This window comes from Canis lupus, chromosome 27 (assembly GCF_048164855.1).
Source record: "Canis lupus baileyi chromosome 27, mCanLup2.hap1, whole genome shotgun sequence".
NCBI classification, from domain to species: Eukaryota; Metazoa; Chordata; class Mammalia; order Carnivora; family Canidae; genus Canis; species Canis lupus.
In genome coordinates, this window is record NC_132864.1 from 39,458,173 (window position 1) to 39,472,898 (window position 14,726).

Consider the following 14,726-nt stretch of genomic DNA (forward strand, 5'->3'; position numbering starts at 1 on the left):
TTAAGTTGGTGCAGTCTCAGTTCTTGGTCTTGAGCGAGGAAACGGTAGTCAGGGTGTCCGCAGACCCCTGGTCCTTATCAGTCAGAGTTGTGTGCCTACAAAAAGGCAGCCAGAAAAATCCTATGGATCAGTAAGGATGCTGGGAGCACACAGGAAGCATGACTTTGCCCTTCGCAAAACAGTGGAGTGTTTGTTTCCAGAGCACCGTGGGGTCCCCTCGCGTGGGAACCTGCAGTAAGGTGCAAGGAACGTCTGTTTCATTGCTCCTCTAAGCCTACAGGTTCTCCTCTCCCCCCCATAGGAGACCCTCCCTAGTCATCATTAGGGCTTCCCCCCTGCTTTGGGGTCACAGGGGGAGTCCAGGCCTCTGTAGTCCCTGGGTACCAGGGAGGCATGATGCCCAAGTGCATCCCTGCTGCCCCTCCATGCAGGCTCGGCCCTGCCTGCCCCTCCGACATCAGGCGGGACTCAGGGTCGCGTCATGGGCAGCTCTGCGCTGACACCGGGGCGGTCCCCATGCTCTGCAGGCCTGCAGCCGTGCTCCTCGGGCATTCTGCAGCAGGGCACCCCTTGGGAAGTGGGACACGCAAGCAGGAGCCAGGTCTCTACCCAGACAGGAACCCCCCCCCCCAACTCCTGCCCCTTCGACATTTATGGTCCAGCCCCTACCTTTCCATTTTCAGGGATCCACCACCACCACCTTGATCCACCTCACAGTCCTGCAAGAGGAAAGACTTTGCTGCCTTCTGTGTGTGGGGTGCGGGTGGGCGTCATCCCGACCTCAAGAAACAGCACTGAGCATCGCTTTCCTAAATTGGAGAGTAAGGAAGGGAGGGTTGGTTTTCCCTAAACAACTCATCTTGGCAAATTCTTTGCTTTCTGGTTGTTACATGACGGCAGAGGTGAAACTACAGAAGATCTCGAGGAGGCAAACTGCTAAGCGAGGGATCACACGTGTGTAGGAACATAGGCTAAAAGAAATGAAAACTCCTTTATGGAGAAATGTAGGTCTCCCTATAGCTCTACCCTGGAGACTTCCGGCGGCATGAGGTCCAAGAATACGTAGACATATCCATGTGCGCTTAATTAGGAATTACGATGTGGAGTTGCTTTTAAAGTTCTAGAATTACATAAAAAAAAAAAAAAAAAAATAGGGATCCCTGGGTGGCGCAGCGGTTTAGCGCCTGCCTTTGGCCCAGGGCGCGATCCTGGAGACCCAGGATTGAATCCCACGTCGGGCTCCCGGTGCATGGAGCCTGCTTCTCCCTCTGCCTGTGTCTCTGCCTCTCTCTCTCACTGTCTGCCTATCATAAATAAATAATAATAAAAAAAAAATAAAAAAAAAAATAAAAAATAAAAAAAAAAATAAAGTTCTAGAATACAAGCGCCCAAGACGGAGCCTGAAAGTAGATACTTTCAGACTAAGGATACGCACTCTAATTCACCATACGGAAGTTTGCCGTCCTGCAAAATACTGTTTTTTGAGTCTAAATGAAACGCTTACTTGGCTTATGTCTTAAAAATTATAACACCTGTTCACCCCAAATGTCATAGTTTAAAAATGTCTGTAAATTCACAGATGGTAGGTTTGTGATGAACCATGAAAGATCTTGGGGGTACATTTCTGACTTTGTAGAGATGCTCTGGCAAATATCCACTTTCTCCATGGTGACCTGTGGCCCGTTCCCAGCCCCATTCCTCACGTCGGTGCCCCAGCAGGAAGCAGGAAGCCAAAACCCCTCCGGCCGTCCCTTCTCCTGTCCAGCCTCCGGTTATGCAGTCTGGCCGCAGATACCCTAAATGCTTAAGGTGTAATTTTAATATATCTGTTATATCTAATATGTATCTATTAACATAGCTAATATTTCTATTAACAAAGCTGATCTTTCTTTTTTTTTTTTTTTTAAAAAAAAGATTATTTATTCATGATAGAGAGAGAGAGGCAGAGACACAGGCAGAGGGAGAAGCAGGCTCCATGCCGGGAGCCCGAGGCGGGACTCCAGGATCACGCCTGGGCCAAAGGCAGGGGCTAAACCGCTGAGCCACCCAGGGATCCCCCAAAGCTGATATTTCTATCAATATAGCTGGCATTTCTATTCTTTGGGTTTACCTTGATGTGTTCAGCCAGTTTGATGGACATGTAGCAGGTTTCCAGTTCTATTAAGGCGGCTCACGGGATGTTCACAAAGTGTCGTGAAGTGCAAATCTGAAACAAAGATGTTCTCCTCGAAGTTCCTTTCCTCGTGGAAAGAATTGATCCTAATATAGAGTAGACCAAGGCCCTCTTGATGATTTTTGTTCAAAGTTTTCTTGGCTAATCTATCTTTTATTGCTGTGTGCTGTAGAGTCAGGTTTCATTAAAAACCATTGGAATACCGATTTGAGTAACATCGAACTGAAGCATTGATTTAGGGAGAAATGACACTGTTATAATAGTGCATCTTTCTATCCAAAAAAAAAAAAAAAATCCCAAAACAGTTCTATATTTATTTAGGAATTTTTATGTCTTTAAGTAAAATTTTGTAGCTTTTGTCTTAAAATCTTACGCATTTCTTATTAGGATTATTACAAAATCTTTTATGATGTCTGTGGAGACTGAATAGTATCACTTTTATTCATGTTTGCTTAGGCATTTCCAGAGAAAACCCCCTAGCAGTTTTTAAATCCACCATGAAAAGTCTGTTTCTTTTGATAGTGGAGTTAAACCCTTTTACGTTTATGGGGGTAAATAGTGTGTTGCTTTTATCTTTTTCATGGATGTCTGTCATTTATTTAACTTTAGGGTTCCACCCCTTTTTTTTCCACTTTCTTCTTTTCTCCAACTTTATCAAGTGTCCCTTTTTCCCTTTCTCATCCTGTATTTATAGGATCTACAGTGCTTTGTCATTCCATGAATGGTTATCTTTTTATCCTTTATCCTATTTCATCTCCCTCCTACTCCTTTCTACCTTATTCTACAAATAATTTTTGAAGGCCTGCTGTATTAGATGTTGTTGGGTAAAGTAAAAAACCCCAAAAAACTGGGTAGTCCTTCCCTTCTCCGCCCAATTTTTTTTTTATCACTTTAAATGACAAAGCTGATCAGTAGTCTTACAAGAAATGAAACAATCCAAGGTTGAACTAATAATTCATTCCTTGCCCTGTCCTCCCTTCCCACTTCCCAGAGGTCACTGATGTTTGTGGTATGGTGAGTGCCCTTCCACACCTTGCTCCAAGCACAGGGTGCCTTCTAAATATATTGTTTTGAAATTTGCTCTTTAAATTGACATTTCTTCAGGGACGCCTGGTGGCTCAGTCTGTTAAGCCTCTGACTCTTGATTTCAGCTCACGTCGTGATCTCGGGGCTCTGCCCTCAGCAGGGAGTTGGCTTGAGATTCTCTCCCTGTGCCCCTCCCAACCCACTTCTGTTTTCTCTCTCAATAAATAAATGAAATATTTCTTAAAAATTTGCATTACACTTGTTTCTGGATATCTGTTTTGTTCTATTTATTCTTGTGGCAATGCCATCACTATTTGAGTTCTAGTCACTTTGTGGTTGTAAGTCATTTTCAGGGAGTCTGAGCTGTATGTGTGGGGTGTAAGTGTGAGAAGGCTTTATTGTTCCCCAGAACGGCCCTCAGACTTCCATGCGTGAACTCCACGTCTCTCAACAGAGTGAGGGCCTTAATGGCATCTTGGTCATTTGTTATAACTTTCTAGTCGGACCTTCGGCTGTTGGATTAGTCTCATGTTGGTTTTTAAGGCTTGGTCGTGATTATTTTAGTCTTAATTCAGAGCTCATTTGCTCCATCCCTAATGCCAAGGAGGCCCTGTCTGGTACCAAGGGCTGGAGCAGGGTGGATTTTGGGGTCTTATTTTGAATATCCATACCCCATCCTCCTTCAGACTCTATAATCTGTGGGAGTGTTGTTCCTGTGACTGCTCATCTGTGGTAGGAAGGGAGTCTTGGCTTCCCTGCAATTCATTCCTACGGTCTGATGCTTGATGATGAGTCTACATGTAGACGAGGTGGGGCATGTTTTCTTGGACTAGAGGTGGCGATGTCTCTCTGGGCAGCCCCACCAGCAGGGTTTTGCCTCAGCAAAAAGTGGAAAAAAGTGGAAAAATTCTAAAATAGAATTTCCTTTTTATATTGACTGGGTAGTGGGACTCAAGGTAGTAAGTGACTTCTTATTCAGTGATTTCTCAGAGCTCTCTCAGGGCAGTTGGTGAGGTCCTTTCCTGGTGGCCTCTTGAACTTCAAATGTAGCATCATTAGTGCTTTTGTCCCCAGCCTCAGAGAGACCCGGGGCAATAGGGAGACCTGTTGTTGCAGTTTCATCCCCGGAAGGCAAGAATTTCCTTCCCGTGCCTTTATGAATATGTCTCGATTTAATACTAACCATGTGCCCATCAGGAAGGCTTCCTTGTTGGCTTCCCCCTGCCCTATGTTAGCCTCCTGTCTTAGCAATAAGCTGGAAATAGAGGTGCTTGTTTTATGTTTTGGGAACTGAAAATAGCCTGGCTTGGGAGAGGAAAGGCTCCGTGGTGGGGAATTTGGAGAGATAAAGCTGGAAATGCGGACTGGGGACAGAATGTGGCTGGCCTCAGATGTGAACATTTATTGAAAGAAGTCCTAGTTCATCAGAAATATAGAATCTACCTTTTAAAACCTGACTGGGTACACTGAGTTGACAAAATTACCTATCTGGATTGGGAGGAAGAAAACATTTGCAGGACTTGGGAGAATGTTGTTTGAAAGGCTTTTAATCTTAACAGGAGCGATCTCCTTAAGTAGACACTTAGCACTTCAGTAAACCGGGCGGTAAAACTACGTAATCTCAGAATTTATCGTGTACTATGGAATAAAATGATAAATACTGCTCACCATGCACACCTTCCGTCTCCTTCCTACGACTGCTAGGATCTCTCATTATCTTTGATGGAAAAATGAGACCCTATTCTTTTTTTGCTAAAAGAAGTTTAACTCCTTCGTTTTTCTTTGACATTTGGTGAAAAGATTTTGATTAAAAGCACAGGAAACAAAGGTCCTTTATTCATCAGGTAACATGCTTCATTGCTTTTTCCAGCAGACCATCTCCACAGGAGGGGAGATAATTCAGTTTCTAAACATCCTTGCATATTAGCTGCTCTATTGCTGCCTGCACACTTATGAGCTGAGATCTCAATTTTTAGAAAAAAAAAACTATTACTATTAAATTCCTTTTATTTGTTATGTCTTGATCTTCACCTTTTATATCTACCACGTCTACTTGTCTTTCTTTTTTTTTTTTTTTTGGCTGGTATCATAAATTTTTTTTTTATTGGTGTTCAGTTTGTCAACATACAGAATAACACCCAGTGCTCATCCCGTCAAGTGCCCCCCCCTCAGTGCCCGCCACCCAGTCACCCCCACCCCACCCCCGCCACCTTGTCTTTCTTTATCATTATTTACAAATAATAATGAGAGTGGGGGTTGGTTCTTACTCCCCAAGAGGCAACCCAAGCTAATCTTTGCTGTCCTGCAGATACCCAGCAGTCAGCAGAAACAGGAGAGGCCTACACCCACCTTGGAGTGTTGGCACCACTCTTTGTTATGCTGAATGCCCACTCCCAGCCCTGGCGGGACAGAGTGGGCTTCCCTACTTCTGTACGTGTCCCTCTGGGGACTGACTTCTTGTGTTGGAGAGAACAGTAAGAGGGGATCTAGGAGATGATGATAACGGTAGGAAAGCAGTTGGTACTACCTACATCAATCACTTGACCTTCATTGTTTCATTTATTCTTCACAGGTGCCTCATGCATTCATTATCCCCATTTTACAGTAGAGGAAAGTGAGGCTCCAAAAGGTTAAGTTAACCTGCGTGTCTGAGGTCACGGAGCTGTTGGGTGGCGATCTGGAATCCAGTCTTCCCCAGGCTCCCGTGACGGAAACCACGTACCTTTTTGTACCTTTACCCACCACCACTGTGTGTGATCTCCTCATGCTTGATATAAATGTGTCAGTGGTGTTAATATTTCGGTCCTTTGTTCTTGTACACATGCCGTTGGTAGCTGTGTAATGTCAGAGACAAGCCCCCTAGGTTGCCACTTGAACGCAAGAAAAGATCCCTTCCTAAATCTGCCTTACTGGCTGTGCACATCCATCAGGACCCGGAGCTCTACTTTCCACGTAGAGTTCTTTGAAAACAGAAGGACTTTAAGGAGAAATGTCACAACTAGATACGGGGTGAGATGAAAGAGCGGAGAGCTGGAATTTATTGAACTGTGTCATTATCACCGAGTCAGTCACCAGGTGACTTGAATTAAACTTTTTCCCTTCTGGGCTGGCAAAGGCATCTGGAAGAGAGAAGTAATTTGAGAGCTGAGATTTTTAGCTTTCTAGCAGAAATCTCTGAACCTTCAGATAAAATGTGCTACAGACGAAGAAGGTATTCCAGCCATCAACTACTACTTTGGAAGTAGGTTAAGACTGTAAGAGAGGAAGGGAAAGATTGAAATGAAGGAATACCAGCATTCTGCATGGATACACTGTCTCCTGAGCGTGTTTTTCTTTTTCACGAATGGATCTCGTTTAAGTAGTTTCTTATTCGTTGTACCAGATTTGCAAGACATGGCTCTATGCTGACCAGACATTTGGATCCTCTGTCATTCTTCCAAAACGCTGTGTCCAGAGTCTGACATTTGCTCATTTCGACTTGAATGTTTGCTTCTAGAAACCATGAGCGACATCATCTAAAAAGCCATTTTGTGTTTACCAGCATCGAAGTCTCTGTTGGTTTGAGAAGCTATTTAAATGTTGGCCTCTCCTAAAACTTCTCCCATGACAAAATAGCCAAGGAAAACCGCTCTAGCCAAAGCAGTTTCTTTCCATTTCTGTGAGTCGTTAGTTTTTTTTCTTTTGCATCTTATGGTCTTATTTGCCATAGGCCAATGAGATGGTGAGATTGTATTTCAAGAAGGGAAATTAAAATAAAGTTTTTTATCTGTTAAAAAGTGGTAGTTGTAGTCTTTTATTTAGATGTTAAAATAAGATTTATCATCACACAGATATTTACTGAACTTTGACTATGTGCCAGTATCTGGACACTTCGATTATAGCCATGAACCGAACAATAAAAGCATCCAGGAGCTCTTCTTCCAGTAGAAGGAGACATAATACCTATAATATCCTAGTCCAGGGGGAGGAGAAGAAATAAAGAAATGTCTAGGAGAGACAATCATAAGTTCTGGGAAAGAAAATGAAGCGGGATGGGGAGAATAAAAAATGACAAGGGGAGCTACTGTATGCGATGTGAGCAGCTCTGGGATAGTGTGAGTTTTGAGCAGCAGAGACCTGAAGGTAGTGGAAGTGTGAGCCACGGAGCATCTGGAGGGATATCCAAGCAGAAGTGGCCGCGTGTAGAAGAGCCCAAAGGATGAGCAGTTTCTCAAGGAAGCCAGCGTGGCTGGCGTACAGTCTCAAGGAGGGGCCATGGTGGAAGGCGAGGGCGGAGAGGAAGCAAGGCCTAGCGAAGGAGGGCTTTGTGCTACGATAAAGACGTTGGCTTTTACTCTACGAGAGACAGAAAGCCGTTGAAGGAACGGCGCGATCTGACTCAGATCAAGGAGATCTAATCTAGGATCAAGGATCTGACTTAGATCAGGGACACTATACCAGGATCGCTGGTGTGTCGGACTGGTTACCGTCCAGACGTACAAGAATCCTTACTTTTTGCATCAGTTCTGCTCCTGATATCAGATCTCAAGGGTTCAGAGAGTTAGGGAGAACAATCACACATTCACGAATGGTGCCAAGAAAGTGTCTGAAGAAAGAGGAAGTGGTCAGCTGTGCCAAATAGTGTCCACACTTTCGTTTAGGGATTGGCCATTGGAGTTAGGAATATGGCAGGCATGGGTGACACTGACAGCAGTTTACGGGGGGCCCTGGGGATGAAAAACAGATCCAAGAAGGCTTGAGAAAAACAGGAAGAGAAGGCATTGAAATCATGGGTTTAGACCAGTGTTTGTCAAACTTGTTTTCATTATTTTATTATTACCTCCCTTAAGGAGCTTCTTTAGACATTTTTTTTTTAGACATTTTTTTTAATTGTTCTTCCCTCCCCTCGATGAGATTCTGGTATCACTGATATGGTTTATATTTGTTACACTTTATGTATATATATTTGATAATATGTATTTGATAATATATATATTTGATAATATATATTTGATAATATATATGTCTGATAATATATATTTGATAATATATATATGTATTTGCTTTATGCATAAAAAGAATAAGAATTTTTCACCCTGTAAGAGCCAGTTTTTGCCAGTTTTGAGGGGAATATCACTTGTACTGGGAATGGAATGGTTTCAGGAGTTCTTTAGAGGATGTTTCTACTGGGGGGGGCGGGTGTAGGCAAGGAATCGGGCCAGAGGCTACAGAAGGAGATTGGGTTGTGTCTTGTCTTGTGTTTTTAATATAGCACGTGTGTGTGCTGATGGAAGAGTCTAGAGGAAGGAGGGACCTGAGGCAGACCAAGGTCAGACAGTTCCGTAACACGGGGTCTGGAGTCGGAGGGGAGGAGGTGGAGGACGGGGCCTCTGAGGACGGCCGGCCGGTCCCCGACTGAACGGGGCGGAGGCAGAGCAGGGGGCACAGGTGGAGCTAGGGTGGCGTCTTCACAGGGAGGCCCATGGGTGTCCTCTGGTTGATGCATTTTCACATTAAAACCAGAAGCAAGGTCATCGGCTGGGATGGAGGACGGGCGGCGATTTTGAAGGTTTGGCGGGGAGGAGAGGTATAGCGCTGTCATCGGGGAGCGAACCGAGAGGAGCGTAGTAGGCCAGCTAAGCGGCGCGCAGGACCGCTCGAGTTAGTGGTTCCCAGCTGGAGATGAGACCGGTCACACTTAGAGATTTTTAAGTATTGGAGTCAGCGGATCAAGGAGCAAAGTGAGTTCGTGGTGAGGTCATGCTGCCTAAGATTCTGTTCCAGTTACCACTTTTGCTGGTCTTTAAAGATACTTGTTTAGAACACGAGTGAGGGGAAGGGCAGGGGCAGAGGGAGAGGAAGGCTCCGCAGCCGACTCTCCGCGGGGCACCGAGCCTGCCGCGGGCTCCGTCCCGCAGCCCTGACATCAGGACCTGGGCTGAAATCCGAGTCGACCGAGCCCCCCGGGCGCCCTGTCCACTTAGATGTTTTTAATTGGGATATTTTATGCTTGATTTCGTTAGAATTAGGGACTTCCGGTGAGAACATAGGGTCCCACGCCCTCGTTCAGCTCTTCTGGTCAAAGTAACTAGAATCAACAAGGCGCTTTGGTGCCTTCGCTTTGGTTGATGCTACTGCCAAGTATGGGAAGAGGGGGTACAGGGGATGGATAGTTTTGAATCTTTTCCTATGGATGTTATTTTCATTAAAAGGGAGAGTAGAAGTGCATGGGGGTTGGAGGATGCGCTGGTCATTGTCTAGAAATATCTGAAGTTCTGAACTGTGCGCTGCATTCCTCCGTTTACTCATCCCACGGGGATTTTTCTCAGCCTCTCCTCCCTTATCAGGCACAAAAGGACAAAACGGGATCTGGCATGACCCCTACCCCGACGTGCCTTACGGGCGTCTGGACGTCGCACTGCCTTTGGAAGAAGCGTGCATCCTTTTCTTTAGAGGATGTGAAGAGAGAGCGGGGCTGATCCATTCAGGGGGCGCGGTTCCTGCGCAGCCTGCTCTGGTAAACAGAGAATACGAAATGTGTAAAATAGCAAAATTCGAGCACACATTAGTGAATTCAATCCATCATGTCTGGCATCCTCCTGGTGGATCCTCTGCCCTCCCTACAGGCAACAATATGCTCCCAGGGAGAGCTCTGCGTGAATGCACCGGCGTGTTCCGCTGACTCCTAAGCAGAGATTGTTAATTCGTAAAGAATTACTAATTCTTAAGGTTGGCGCACGTCTCTTTCTCAAGGCCAGTTGGTGCTTCGGAGCGGGAATAGCTCGTGAACCCGGCCTGTGACTCATCCTGCCTCCGGGCCCGCGCCTGCAGGCCCCACGGATGAACAGCAGGTGACGGTGTTTGCACGCTGTTCAGAAGGCCGGTGCCGCGGGCCTCACACCATCCGCAGCCCTTCCCTGCCAGGATTGCACGCGCGTCCCGGGATTATATTTCTCTTTTATATTGCCATGTGTCATGCTTTGTTTGCCAAACAGAATATGGAAAATGAAGAGGCATTTTCCTGCACGGCTCGTAGTAGATAAACTGTCAGAATGAACTCCGTTGCTGAAGAAAAGCACAGACGCGGGTGGCCCCTGGATGTGGCTGCGGGGACGTCGGCGCCGGCTGGGGGGAATTTTGCTTGGGCCAAAGGGATGTCTTTCTTTGAAAATTCTCCCCGACCACGGCTCTCTGCGTTTTCCTAATGCTTCCCTCCACCCCGCAAAGAGCAAGCTCTCAGGTCGCTGAGGCTCCCCTGCTGGACGTGGGGCTGCACAGATCCAACGGGGCCGGGGGTTTATTTTGCCATGAATTTTAAGCGAGAGATGTGATTTGAATAAAAAGAAACGAAGCTGGGAGCACCTGGCTGGCTCAGTCTGCGGAGTGGGCGACTCTTGATCTTGGGGTTGTGGGTTTGAGCCCCATGTTGGGCACAGGAAAGAAAACTAAGGTTTAGATTCACTTTTACGACATTTGTGGAGAATTTTTTTTTCCATATGCCACACACAGCAGTGTGGGTCTAAGCCGTCCCCCAAATACGGAGGTGTGTGTGTCTACACGGGTGGATCCTCTTCATTGCTCGCTGCGTCTTAGGGGGATGCTGGTGACTGAGGTGACGCTGTAGTGGTGGAAAGCGCTCTGGACACAGTCCTCGTCAGAGATGGACGAAGGTCAGGGCCGTCCGTGCCTGCTGCTCCTCGTGCACGGTCGCGAGCCCTCCACCACTTGCATTTACTCTTCGGCACGAGGACTCCGCTTGGAGAGGAGCTGCTTCCTCGGCCACGTTGCCACCTGCATTCCATCATGACCCACGTGTACCCACTGAGCTGCGTCCTCGGCCACGTCACAGCTGCACCATCATGACCCACGTGTACCCACTGAGCTGCATCCTCGGCCACATCACAGCTGCACCATCATGACCCATGTATACCCACTGAGCACTCACTGTGTTCCAGGGACTGTCCCGGACTCGGAGTTCACAGGGCAGGGAGCCCCAGGCCCGGCTCCTCGGGAGCTCGTGCTGGGAAGACTGTCGGATTCTCGTCCCCGCCTCCTGACACGGTTCGTTTTGTGTGCATTTGGGCTCAGGGCAACATCCGGTCCTTCCTTCCTCGTCTTGGCCCTGCGGCTGGTTAGCTGTGGGACCGCGGGCACACGCCTGAACCTCTCGGACGTCCTGATGTCTCTTCTGTACAACTGAGACGACACTTCCCACCCCGTCAGGGCATCCGTTCGGGAAGAGTAGACCAGATAACGTATCCAAGCACCTCGTTGGCCGCTGGCACGTGCTCGGGGGCCGACGGGAGAAGCTACGGCTGCTGCCTTTCACCTTGCGCAGGTCACCTGGCCAGTGCCGACTGCGCGGAGGGCTTAGTTCACGTTCATTCCCTTGCCGCTCATCCATCCTTCAGGCACGTGGCTGCTTGGGGACTGAGAAGCACCGCGACCAGCAGGAGCCCCGAGTCCTGAGCACCGTTGACGGGCTACGGGTTTCACGTGTCTGCAGTCCTCGGAGCAACCCAGTACTGACTACCCTCCGCGGACCGGGGAAGACCCGGGAGGTAAGGACCAGTGCCTACAGCTGCAGCATCACCTACGAAGGACCAAAATACCCACTCTAAAGCCTGTCGCCTTTTTTATCCACAGTTTCCAAGGTCCCTTTTAATTCTAAATGCTCTAAAATTCTTTCTTTTTTGAAAAACGAGTTATGTGATCGCAAGCAGTAGGATTTCATTTGCGCGCAGGCTCCCACGCTCAAAATCCGGATGCCTGATGATGTCATTAAGAAGCTAAGACGGAGAGACCTGCATTTTCATAAATAAGCGTGACGAGTAGTCCACGGACAGGCCCGCGTTCCCCGAATAGTTCTCGGCGCTCGCCATCTGCATCAGCTGATTTTTCCGCACCAACTGGAAGTCACATTATTCTTAAAGGGGGCGCGAGAGGAGAGGGAGTGCTTTTCTTCTTTAGATTCCTGGAAATATTTAAGCATTTTTAAAAAAGATTTATTTATTTATTTTTATTTATGATAGACACAGAGAGAGAAAGAGGCAGAGACACAGGAGGAGGGAGAAGCAGGCTCCATGCCGGGAGCCCGACGTGGGACTCGATCCCGGGACCCCAGGATCGCGCCCTGGGCCAAAGGCAGGTGCCAAACCGCTGAGCCACCCAGGGATCCCCAATATTTAAGCATTTTTGGTGCAAGTTTGTCACTTTGATTTTTTTTTTATAAAGATTTATTTCTTTATCTCCTTATTTGAGAGACCACGAGAGAGATCACAGAGGCACAGGGAAAAGCAGACTCTCCCCTGAGCAGGGAGCCCGATGCAGGACTCGATCCCAGGACCCCAGGATCACGGCCTGAGTTGGAGGCAGACGCTTCACCGGCTGAGCCACCCGGGCGCCCCTGTCACTTTGGTTTTTAATAAAAGGGTTGTTTTGATATCTTTTTTTTTAAATTTTTTTTTAAATTTTTACTTATTTATGATAGTTACAGAGAGAGAGAGAGGCAGAGACACAGGCAGAGAGAGGGAGAAGCAGGCTCCATGCACCAGGAGCCCGACGTGGGACTCGATCCTGGGTCTCCGGGATCACGCCCTGGGCCAAAGGCAGGCGCCAAACCGCTGCGCCACCCAGGGATCCTGTTTTGATATCTTGACTTCTCTTGGTGAGCTTTGAGACTCTGCGTTGGCTTTGGTGGAGAAGTTCTCTGTTCACCTTGTGTTCCTCAGTCCCCAGGGTAGCTGAGGACGTGAGCCACAAAGAGATGAAGCACTTACGGAGACGGACGGCTGACCCCAGGGGCCTGGTTGCTCAGCCGCTGCCTTTTGAGTTCAACGTGGCAAGAGTTCCCGATTTGAGGAGGAGGAGCTTGTGGGTGTGCGTCCTCTGCAGAGAAACCGAACAGACTATTGCAGTAGAATAATTAGGGCTCTCTGTAGAGTTCTCTGGCTCAGCTTCTCTATGGTGACCTGGGGCACGTGCCAGTCTATCTGGACCTCACGTTCTTCCTCCGTAAAATGAGACCATTGACTCCCAGGTCTCCGGTGATCCTTCTCTGTGTAAAACGTAGTCTGCAATCCAATCTGAAGTGAATCCGCAAAAAGGCAGTCGTGTGTGTGTGTGTGTGTGTGTGTGTGTGTAACCACTGCTGGAAACGCGAGTTCCTTGAATGTGGCTTGATAGGACGGAGGTGTCGGAAAGTGGGTTTATCAAATGTTCAAGCGGGCGAGGGAGAGGGAAATATTTCATCGTTGTTGACAAACACCTTGGTTAGCAAGCTTGCACCTTTCTTGAATACATTAGGTTTTGGGGGGAGGAAAGAACAAGACTGCTCATTTTCAAACCAAGATGCAAAAAAAAAAAAAAAAAAAAAAAAATGAGGGCACCTGGCGGTTTGGTTGATGAAGCGTCTGACTCTTGATTTTGGCTCATGTCAGGATCGTAAGGTGGAGGCACCGGGCGCGGAGCCTGCTTGAGGGTCTCTCCCTGTGCCCCTCCCCATCCCTGCTCCCTCTGTCCGAAGAAATAAAAGAAAAGATGGTTAACTTCTTTCTTTCTTTTTTTTAAAAAAAGATTTATTTATTTATTTATTTGTTTATTTATTTATGAGAGAGAGAGAGAGAGAGAGAGGCAGAGACACAGGAGGAGGGAGAAGCAGGCTCCACGCCAGAAGCCCGACGTGGGACTCGATCCTGGGACTCCAGGATAGCGCCCTGGGCCAAAGGCAGGCGCCAAACCCGCTGAGCCACCCAGGGATCCCCAACTTCTTTCTTTTATGCACTAAGCTCGAGTTCCTGGAGTCTTACTCTAGCTCTCCCACCTTCTGCTATTCCACTGCCCCAAATAATATTTGTGGAATGAGTGGATTACGGATTGAGTGACGAGATGCCCCGCGTACCGGATTACACGCCGCGGACGGCTGTGGGAGAGAGAGCCAGGCTTCCTCACCTTGGCCTCCACTGTCCCACCACCTACTAAGGTACAGGTAGTCTGTTGAGCAAAGACAAATCAGTTACCAAAAAGGAAAAGGATTTTCCTCTCAGCCTGCTCCCTCACTGACCTGTCATTAAAGAAAAGCAAGTGGCTGTATTTTTGATGGGGAGCTGAATGATTTTTTTTGGGGGGGGGGCGGTTTACAAACACAGAATAAATAAGCTTTATTTCTATAAAGCAGGTCTACTTGTACAATAGAGCCTCTGAATGGAAGATAGCAGGAATTTGGGAAGATTTTTCCATTTACCAAAAAATAATCTAAAGCAATGATTAAACATAGCAACCGGGGCACCTGGGTGGCTCAAGGGTTGAGCATCTGCGTTCAGCTTAGGTCATGACCTCGGGGTCCCAGGATCGAGTCCCACATCAGGCTCCCTGCATGGAGCCTGCTTCTCCCTCTGCCTGGGTCTCTGCCTCTCTCTGGGTCTCTCATGAATAAATAAATAAAATATTAAAAAAATATATAGCAACAACCGAAAGACACGGACATTTGTGGATTGTGTGTGGCTGAGTGGGTAGGTGGGTAGGAGTGGGTGTGAGCGCGGATAGGACA

At 47.4% G+C, this 14,726-nt stretch overlaps 1 protein-coding gene across 10 annotated transcripts in view; it reads left to right on the top strand.

Annotated features, from left to right (window-relative positions):
- The window catches only part of RNLS (renalase, FAD dependent amine oxidase), a 277,111-nt gene that overhangs the window by 13,306 nt on the left and 249,079 nt on the right, over nucleotides 1-14,726 (top strand). Inside the window, exon 5 of one of the 10 annotated variants that reach the window (XM_072803702.1) lies at nucleotides 9,508-10,552. The exons of the other annotated variants lie outside the window; for them this stretch is intronic. Coding sequence (XP_072659803.1) covers nucleotides 9,508-9,860 — 353 coding nt within the window. The 3' untranslated portion in view covers nucleotides 9,861-10,552. Of the gene's footprint in view, nucleotides 1-9,507; nucleotides 10,553-14,726 lie in introns of those variants that run through there. 10 annotated transcript variants of the gene reach the window in all.